This window comes from Dromiciops gliroides, chromosome 4 (assembly GCF_019393635.1).
Source record: "Dromiciops gliroides isolate mDroGli1 chromosome 4, mDroGli1.pri, whole genome shotgun sequence".
Classification (NCBI taxonomy): Eukaryota; Metazoa; Chordata; class Mammalia; order Microbiotheria; family Microbiotheriidae; genus Dromiciops; species Dromiciops gliroides.
The window spans coordinates 368,795,353-368,806,349 of NC_057864.1; the positions used below are offsets into that span (position 1 = coordinate 368,795,353).

The following is a 10,997-nucleotide window of genomic DNA, read 5'->3' on the forward strand; positions in this document are numbered from 1 at the left end:
ATGATGAGTAACAGCAATGGGGCCCAGCCTGCAGAAGTGCAACTCTGCTATGAGAACATCAATGGGTCTTGCATTCAGACTCCCTATTCCATAGGACCCCGAGTCATCCTCTATGTGGCCTTTGGCTCTGGGGTTGTGCTGGCTGTCTTGGGAAACCTTCTGGTCATGATTTCAATCCTTCACTTTAAGCAGCTGCACTCTCCAGCCAATTTTCTCATTGCCTCCTTGGCTTGTGCTGATTTTTTGGTGGGAGCCACTGTGATGCCCTTCAGCATGGTGAGGTCAGTGGAGAGTTGCTGGTATTTTGGGGAGAGTTATTGTAAACTTCATACTACTTTTGATGTGGCATTTTGTTATACTTCCCTCTTTCACTTGTGCTTCATCTCTATTGATAGATATATTGCTGTTACAGATCCTTTAGTCTATCCAACCAAGTTTACCTTCTCTGTCTCTGGACTATGCATAGCTCTCTCCTGGACTATCACTATGTCTTACAGCGGTTCTGTTTTTTACACAGGTGTCAATGATGATGGACTGGAGGAATTAGTAAGTGCCCTCACCTGTGTGGGAGGCTGTCAGATTGCTGTGAATCAAAACTGGATCATAATAGATTTTCTGTTGTTTTTCATACCTAGTATAGTTATGGTTATTCTTTACTCTAAGATTTTTCTAGTAGCTAAGTCCCAGGCTAGAAAGATTGAAAACACAAGTAGCAAAGGGGAATCTTCATCTTCAGACAGTTACAAAGCCAGAGTATCCAGGAGGGAGAGAAAAGCAGCAAAGACACTGGGCATTGCTGTGATCGCATTTCTAATTTCATGGTTACCCTACTCACTTGACTCATTAATTGATGCTTTTCTTGGTTTCATCACCCCTGCATATATTTATGAGATTTGCTGTTGGTTTGCTTATTATAACTCAGCTGTGAATCCCCTGATTTATGCTTTCTTTTACCCTTGGTTTCGGAAAGCTATAAAACTCATTGTCAGTGGCAAAGTCTTACAGAATGGCTCTTCAACCATGAATTTGTTTTCTGAACAAGAATAAAGGTTAGAATGAGGAATCTGACTATTCATTTCTCCTGATATTTAAAATTTTCTGTACTATTCTCTTTTATTAACTCAGAATTGCCAAATGACTGATAGTAAATGTAAAAAATTAGCAACACCTTTCAGAGGAGGTGAAAAAGAATCATTCTTTCCATTAGGCTCGATCATAATGCTTTTCAGAGTTTTGCCAGTTGTATGTCTCTTTGACTTTACCATAAAAAAATGCTAACAGGTACTGCAAATTATTTACTGAGTGCTGCAGCTCTAAACAACTACTTGGCTTATTGAGTCTCTCTCACTTCTTTCATGCTACTATTCTTTTTTTCCCCTATTGTGTATTCTCAAACCATTCTTATTCTTTATTTCATTTTCTGTCTCCAAAATTTCCCAGGATCCTTTGAAACATCCCAGCCTTCACCCTTCTGCCCACCCTCCCTATTTGTTCAATTGTCATTTGTGGACACTGGTTCCTCTGTCCCTGACTGCTAATAGAGCTTGGAAGCCTCTGGGAAGAGCCTGATTCTCTTTTTCTTACTGCCTAAGGAAAGGGCAGCATTTGATATTTTCTTGTGATATTAATCAAGTGACACCTTGACTAGAGTGGTTCTTATTGGGTATAGAGTTAGATTAAGTTCCAGTGTGTGATGTGTGGATAGTTGGTTTTTTTAAAATAGTGGTTGTCTTACTGATATTATATTTGCTCTCTAACTGGGTATATCAATTACCCCCCTCACCTCTTTGGCCAACACAGGAGTTGGGAATTACCTGATATCATTTTTCCCTATGCTCTGAAAATCCTTTTGCTGATGCTGCCCTGAGTCACTTTTATCAACTCATTCACAAAACATCATGGCTGATTGTATATCACTCGAGTCTCCTTTTCATATAATAAAACTAAACTGCAACTTATTATTGATGCATTTTTGTTTAGATGATTGTAAATTACTAAAGTTTTTCTTGTTTTTTGTTGTTTGGTGGGTTTTTTTTTGGCAAAGCTTACAATTATTTCAGTTTTTTTTCCACTCACAAGTACGAAGCATTTAATATATGCACAACACCATTCAAGACCCAAAGTGATACACAGATATATAATAAATTGTCCCTTCCCTATAATTAAAAGTGGAGGACATAGGACATGTACACAAAACAAGTTAAATAATCATACAGGAAAGAAGGATTGATTTTTCAGCTCTCTTCATGATGACTTCTTCTCCCCAGATGGCATATGAATGCCCTTTTGCAGAAGAAAATGCCATATTACCTTTTAATTAAGTACATATCCTATAGATTACAAGCCTCTCTCTGGCAAGGGTATTGTGGAATACCTGCACCCAAAAATGTTCCCCTCCGAAAAATGTCAATACAATACATGTTGTATTGTATTGACCCATTAAGTTCACAAATTTTAGAATTTTTTATAGAAACATAAGATGGAAGTTCACAGGCTTTGCACCATCCTTAAGTTCCTTTTGTAGTTATTGGTTGGCATATAGATAGTGTTTGGATAAATCTGAATAAGCTGATAGCTCCCCTAAATCCAGACTGGTAGTCCCATTACCCTTCCAGTCCCCGTGACTTCATTCAACAACACCTAGCAGGAAGCCCATATAGATGTGGTATCCTGGCTTAATAAATTTTTGTTATTAATTAAAAATGAAAACATATTAGTTCATTTGTAAATTTAACAAACATTTCTTTAAAATCTACTTATTTGATAGGTACTGTGTCAGAATCTGGAGATACAGACTAGACAGACAAATTGATATTTACATATACAGGGCTGCTAGGTGGTACAGTAGACAGAGCATTGGGCCTACAGTCAGGAAGACCCAAATTCAAATCTGGCCTCAGACACTTACTAGCTCTGTGACTTTGGGCAAGTCACTTAATTCTGTTTGCCTCAGTTTCCTCACTTATAAAATAAACTAGAGAAGGAAATGGCAAACCACTCCAGTATCTTTGCCAAGAAAACCCCAAATGGCTTCATGACTGACATGACTGAAGAACAACAATAACAACAGAAATATATACACACATAGGAACCAGATAAAAAGCTATAAGAATAGGATCATAAATTTAGAGCTGTAGGGTACCTTATAGGTCATGGAGTCCAACACTCTTATGGAAGAAGAAACTAAGGCCTAGAGAGGTCCAGTGACTTGCCCAGTGTCTTCACACAGCTAGTAAAGGACTGAGGCAGAATTAGGACTCAAGTCTTCCTGGGTCCAAGTCCGATGTTCTATCCACTATACCAGGCTACCTTGTGAGTTAGGCCAAGGATGGGAGGCATTAAGATTGCTCTCACCTAAGAAAATGGGGGGTGAGAGTCTGAAATTACTTGAAGGATAAAATAGTGCTTGAATTAGGCCTTGAAGGAAAGTCCTTCAAAAGATTGAGAAAGGAAGAAAGTACATTCCAAGAAAAACTGGGTAGAATGAAAAAAGGCATGAAAATGGGGGAAGTAAGGGTGAGGACAGAAATTGGTTAGAAGCAGTGTGCCCCAGTGACAAAGAACCTTGCATTGGGATTTAGAGAATCTAGGTTTAAACTTTGCCTCTGTCATGGTCTGTGTGACCTTGAATAAGTCATTCAATTTCTCTAGGCCTTATTTGACTCAATTGTAAATTGATAACCGCTGAAGTTTTATCCAACCCTATATCTCTGATCCTATGATTAAATATCCTGAACTTTAGCTGAAACACAGAATCTGAGAAGGTGACTCGTATGAGATAAGAATGGAAGAGTCCATTGGTGTCAGACTGTTGAGGGCTTTCAATAACAGGCTCTGGAATTTGTATAGTAAGCTAGAAGCCACTGTAGGTATTTGAGTGAAAGGAGGGACAAGTTGTGGTAAACGATTGTGATGGAATACTACTGTGCTATAAGAAATTATGAGCTCAAAAAAAAATTAAAAAAAAGAAATTATGAGCTCAATGATTTTAGAAAAATGTGGACTTAGACAAAGCAATGAAGAGTGAAATGAACAAAACCAAGAGAACATTGTATACAGTAACATCAATATTGTTTTTAAAATGACTTTGAGTGAATAAGTCATTTTGACTATTATAAATACCCAAATTAACTATAAAACTATGTATAGAACAATTGTATATAAATACATATATAGAGAGATGACCCCCATATATATATATATATATATATATATATATATATATATATATATGTATATGTGTGTGTATGTATAAAATTATTCTATACATACTTCTATTTATCAGTTCTTTCTCTGGAAGCAGATAAAGTCTTTCTTCATATGTCCTTTATAGTTAATTCAGGATGTGTATAGACACACACACAGACACACACAGACACACACAAACACACACAAACACACACATATATGTATATATGTGTGTGTGTGTGTGTGTGTGTGTGTGTGTGTGTGTCTAATGGTGGCCATCTCTGAGGGGAGGGAATAAAAAAAGGGGCAAAAAGAAAAAAAGGAAATTTACATAACTTTGTTGTATATTTAAAAGGAACAGCAAGTTGTACACAGTAGATGCAGTTTCATGGACAATTTTTTTATTATTATACTATGTCGTGGAAATGCTTGTTTTATTCCATAAATTAAAACTAAAATATATTTTTTTAAAAAGGATGTCTCGGGGCAGCTAGATGGCGCAGTGGATAGAACACTGGCCCTGGAGTCAGGAGTACCTGAGTTCAAATCCGGCCTCAGACACTTAACACTTACTAGCTGTGTGACCCTGGGCAAGTCACTTAACCCCAATTGCCTCACAAAAAAAAAAAAAAAAGGATGTCTCCACATCTTTCACAAAACTTTCCTCTCATGCATACTACCATGATTGTAGTTCAGGTTCTCATTAACTTTTCACCCAGATTACTGCAAAAGTTTCCTACATGGTCTCCTGCATGAAGTCACTGCCAACTCCAATCTATCCTTCACATAGCTTCAAATGTTATTTCCCTTAAAGAACAGATCTATATCAGACAGGCCTCCCCCATGCAATAAAGTCCACTAATTCCCTGTTTTCTCTAGAATCAAATATAACTTCTTTTGGCATGTAAAACTCTTCACAACCAGTTTTTGGGCTCAGAGATACTCCAATATTACAACTGTAACTGTCTCCTTGTTTGCAATCATCTTTGGCTACAAGTAGGAGATGCTTCAAGTCAGAATCAGTAGTCTCCAGCTCCACCAGGTAGTCATTGACTGTGAAAGCTGCAATACAAGGGATAAATACAACAAGATACCATGGACAGAAACCACTGCCTATATAAAAAGCTCTGGTTACATGTCCTTACTGTGTCCTCTAGTAGTCAAAAGGTGGCCCAGCCAACCTGATGGTAGCAGATGTGACCTAACAGATTCTGTTCCCTAGTTTGGGAATAGAACAGAGCCTAATCTCAGGTTTGTTAGTATGGTATCTCTGTTCATCAGATTGTTTGGTGATAGAGCATAGAAAGGTGAAACTATCTCAATAATCCAATAGTAGCATCCAAAAGTATGAGATAAATAAATGTCTCTAATCAGAGTTAAGAGAAGGAAAGCCAGAAACTTTCCTTCAGAAAGTGGTAGATGTCTTTTGCTACAGGAAGAAGTCCATCACAGAAGAAGAAATGGGCTATCTTAGAGTATTCTCTACCACCAAGATAATAGCAGGAAGCTGCCACCTAGGACAGAAGTAGCTCCACAATGATATAAAAATTTATCACCATCTGAACACAAAAGAAAAACATTGGGGTTACTACACTCTACTGGTCACCCCCACTAAATCCTTGGCTTGATCACTTATTTCCCATGACTGAATATATTGGTTGAAGTCACATTGCAAACATGCCCATGAAAGTAATGAATGTGTAAAGTCTTAAATACATTCTGTACTGATGGGATGTTGGGGCAGAGATAGAATATTGCTTTTCAAGCCTTTCCCAGAGCAACATATGCGAGTAGAAGTGAAGAAGGCCATCTGAGACCAATCTTTCTTCAGGTATGAATATTATGATTGCTTAATGGGCGAAAAACTGGGCCTGAGTACAGGCATCTCACATTTGCTGCTGGGGGAATTAATACTAAGAAATGTGGCTATGGTACAGTAGCTAAAAAATTTATAATCTTTATAAGCATCTACTGAGGTAACTCACATAACTGATAGATTTAGTTTATTGATTTTTTTGCAAGTTGCAGTAAATAATAAAATTCAGCATGAATAATAAAAAGTGACATTTAATTTTTAATGCTTAGAGTTCAAGGTGAAGTTAAACCTTAGGTAGCTAATTGGCATAGTAAATATAGTGCTTGTTCAGGTCAGGAAGACCTGAGTTAAAATCTTGCCTAATATTAGCTATGTGACCCTAAGCAAGTCACTTAACCTTTATGAGACTCATTTTCTACATCTGAAAAATTAAAAATGAAGAGGTTGAACTCAATGACCTCTAAGGTCACTTCTAGTTTTGAATCACGATCTAAATCTATGACCTTATGATCTCTCTGAAAAATAATATTCAATAAAACTAGCTCTGAGATATCTGGGGGGCATTCAGAATGGAGGTACTATAAAAGAATTAGGCTACCGTTGTTTTGGGGTTCTTAGAATAGAAAGCAGAATCAATTTATGTAATTCTTTCCTGTATTGGGTGATTTACAAGAAAAGAGCACACCCATTCCACAATGAACTCTTTCAGAGCAGGGACTGTTTTTTTTTTTTTACTATCTCCAGTGCTTAGTACAATGCCTGGCACATAGTAGGTACTTAATAAATGCTTCTTGACAATACTGGAGAGCCAGCAGTAAAGGGAGAATGGCTTGTAAGAGATGTCTCCCATAGCAATAAATGACTCTATTCTCCACAATTAGTTGTTTCTTTGGACCCAGGCTCTTCACCATAGGGGGTGAGGCTTACACCCTTCAACAAAAGATTCCTATGTAATTACCTTGCCTGAAGACACTCCTAATTCCCATCTATCTTTCATGTAGCTTTTTTTTTCCCCTTTAGGCATAGCTTGAATCTCATTTTTACCTCAAAAGGTTAAAAGAGAATATACACAAACAGAGTTGAGTGCAGAAATGCATGTCACTCAACAGGAAAGTAAAAGTGAACAGGAAGAATGGAAGAGGGAATTAGGGAGGAAGGGAAAGTCAGGAATATATTCAGGAAAAAAGGAACCATAAGCAAAGGAAATCTAACCATGCAGTGTTGATTATAAAGAGAGGTTTAAAAGGAGAGAGAGTATAAGAATCTGTCTTTATGATTAAAGGGAAGGGAAAAGAGGGACAAGAGGGTAGAGTGTGAGAGGAAGAGGCAGGGAGGTGGGGAGAATCAGAGATAGAGATAGAATCAAGAAAATATGGGTTCTGACAGACACAGTGAAAGGAGAAAGGAAAGGGAAGATAGAAAGAGAAAAATGAAAGAGAGAGGGAGGAAGTGATGGGGAGAGAGGTTTAGAGATGAAAGAAGAAGAGGGAAGAGGATAGAGGAAGAAAAGGAGGAACAGGGAGAGAAAGGAGGAGAAAGAGGGAATCAAGAGAAGGGAAAGAGGGCAGCTAGGTGGCACAGTGGATAGAGCACCAGCCCTGGAGTCAGGAGTACCTGAGTTCAAATCCGACCTTAGACACTTAACACTTATTGGCTGTGTGACAAACAAAATAGGAAAATTTAACATAGTTCAAGAATGTAACGATTGGAATAACGCCACCTGCTGGATACTAACTGTAGAAGAGTTCTGCCCATGAAGCGAAGGTCTTTGAGGGCAAGACCAGGAGTCTTTTCTTTGGTATCAGGACGTGACGCGGACTAGTGGGAGGAGGAAGGAAGAGACCGGCGCTGAGTCTGGGGCTCTTTCCGGAGGACGCTGGCGGAGAGCGGAGCTAGAAATGTGCTCTCCCTTTAATAGCTAGGAATTTAGGCCTTTTTCTCTCTCTTTACCAAATTCTTATTCTCCTTAATAAATGCTTAAAAGTCTAACTCTTGCTAAAGCTTATAATTTATTGGCGACCACTCATTAAATATTTTAGACAGTTTAGCTAGAATTTTAACCCTTAACAGATGGCTGACCACGAAGAGGAAAGCACTTCTGATCTTTCGGTTGGGTAAGAAATTTCCCCTACCCTAACCCTTTAAATCTTGAGTACTGCTGAATTGCCTGGTGTTTTCCCTTTAAATTTTTTCAAATGGACCTTTCAAACTCCCTAATTACCCTATTTTTGATTTTAGTCTGTTTAACCAGACAAATGGGAGATAAGATCATGTTAATGCTTTGTTTTTGTGGATTTTCTATTTTTCTTTTTATTTTTGTTAAAAGAGCCAGCAACTTACTCACACAAGGAAATATCTCTCCCTCTCCCAACCATGCTTTTTCAGAGAAACCTGAAGAGATTCCCGCAGCTTTTCCCAGTTCTAACACTAATTGTTGCTTTAATTTTGCATGCCTGGAGGCAATGACCCACCCTCTAGAAGCTTTTAATCCTTTAGCACCTAGAGGCAAAGTGGGGGAAGAGGAATCCAGGCCTGAGTTCAAAATCAAGTCTGATTCAAATTGCTCTGGTCCCTCCCCTCCTCTCCAGACCCCACCCTCTACTCCTCCCATGGCCAAGCCCATTGCTTCCCCTGCCTGGGAAGTCCAGAGATCTGATGCGCATGCTCAACTTTCTCTAACTACATTTGCAGCTTCAGGCTCAGCCCTTCCCCAGCCTGGCTGTGCTTCTGAGACAACCTTAGAAAACCCTTTAAATTCCAGATATGCTCGTTTTGTTCATAATTTTGCTAACCTGCTTTTGTCTTTCATTAGTAATCTTATAAAGCATTTGTATGGTGAAAAGACTGACAGACAATATAGAGGGGTTAAAGAAGAAAAACTTAAGCTGAATAAGAATGACAATCATCAACATAGTTCAAGACTCTGCTTTTGCCATGGAAGGGTATATATTTTACAGAAATGTAGAAGTAAGCAGCAAGGTATTGATATGAGTATTGGGGATTTTAGATATCGGAATCAAAAGTGTTCTGAATTCACTCAGAGTAATAGTATCAGTTCAGAGGTTACATAGGATTTCTGTGCTATTATATATACATTTTGAAATTAATGGTATGGGTTTATTTTCATAGAGATTTTCATGCTTTTGAGATTGTGTCTTATACTTAGTTTCTAAAACAAGGAGAATATTTGTAAAAGCTTTTTATAGTCATGTGATCAAGTTTATATTTTATAATACTCTTATTAATATTAAGTTCATATTCATTTAGATTTCCCTAGTTTGAATTTCATTGTCTTTTATTATTCCACGTGTATTTTCTTCTATTCATTCATCTATCTAATTTTGAAACATGGTTTTGATTTCATAATACAATGTTAATTCTTGGAATATTGTGCTCCCATATTCTGAGTTGTTTTTGTTATTTTTTTTTTCTCAACTGATTATTTGATCAAACTCTTTAAAGCATTTCCCTGGCAAATTGGTTGCCATGGCAAGTGTAAAGAAGTATTATTTTTGATAAGCATATTCCAAAAAAAAAAAAGAGAGAGAGAGGAACATTTGTAAAAGTTTTCTATTTTCAAAAAAAAAAAGTTTTCTTTGAGATTGTGTTGTGCTTTAACTTGTATTTAAATGTTTCAATTTTTCACAAAAGTAATTGTATACTAAGTAAAAAAAAAGATATTATTTGAAATTGTTGCATAACTATATATTGTGTTCTGAGTCAAGATGTATTCACATTTTTGCAATCATTTATTATCCTCAATTTTTAAATCCATATGAGACTTGGATTATGGGAACTTATCATTTAAGACACTAATTACCTTTATTCTGAGTTATCAGATGCCAGTTGGCCAAGATGCCATCCAATCACAAGAGGAATACATGCAAGAGCAGACACTGAACTGTCACATGAGGGGAGACATGCATGAAGTCAAGGTATGGCCGAGGGAACGGCTTTTGACAAATGTTGAGGTTGGATTCTCTTGGTTTAATATTTTATTTTATTTTTCCCCACAATATTGTATAGATGGCTGGAAGTATTGATCCCACCCATCTCACTTCTACACCTGGCTTCTATGCTCCCTCCTATATGCCTGATGCCATGGACCATCTCAATCCCATGCATCTGATTAAGTCTGACTCAGTTTCTTCCAATATGTTCGGTGGCATGGACATATATTCCATCCACCTATTTTAAACCTGGCATACTGCATGGGCAGTATATATTGCTCAAGTGTGGGAATGCTCATATCCCATCATTTCTCTGTTCTTTTATGGTAACCCCCATAATTATCTCAGGTGTCATGATAAATACAGTGTTGAATTTGGCCTTGACACCTGTTACCAATTATATTAGATTTTTTAATTTCTCATAATGGCATGAGGATAATTAGGCAGATGATGCAAAAAGTGATGAAACAAAGATAAAAAATTATTTTTAATAATTAATATCGCAGCAATTGTCTTCTCAATTACCCTCCATAAGGGGGGGACTATAGTAATATTATAATTTTAAAGAATGGTTCAATTTTTGTTTTATTATATGTTTCATGTGTAACAACTAAGATTCTGAATTCCCTTAAACATGTTTTTGAGAACTTTCATTGTTTGATTTGATTATTGACAAAGCTATTTTAAAGTTGTGTTAAGCTCAATTTTGTAGGAAATTTTCCTGGCTGATTACCAGCATCCACACATCAACCCCTGAAAAGACTTCCATTCCACGACTACACCTAGAGGACATCTGAGAAAAGACTTTCAGAGACTTTAAATGAACAGTTTTGATTTGTTGTTTTTGTTGTTTTTTTTCTCTTTCTGTTATAATATACACCATCTGTAACATGTATTCTCTGCAGAGGCCCTCCCTTTGCAAGACTAATGTCAAAGCGTCGGTTCATGAGGACAAAAAAAATCGCCCCTCTGGACAAAACTTTCCTCTCTTCCTTTTCTATATTGTTGTTCACATATTATTAGTTAGCAATAGTTATTATATT

The 10,997-nt window shown here is 37.2% G+C and overlaps 1 protein-coding gene across 1 annotated transcript; it reads left to right on the forward strand.

The window, feature by feature from the left end:
- LOC122755135 (trace amine-associated receptor 6-like) lies at positions 1-1,047 on the forward strand. The gene has a single exon (XM_044003485.1). It carries the CDS (start codon positions 1-3, stop codon positions 1,045-1,047), a length of 1,047 nt encoding a protein of 348 aa, XP_043859420.1.
- The last annotated feature ends 9,950 nt before the right edge of the window (positions 1,048-10,997 follow it).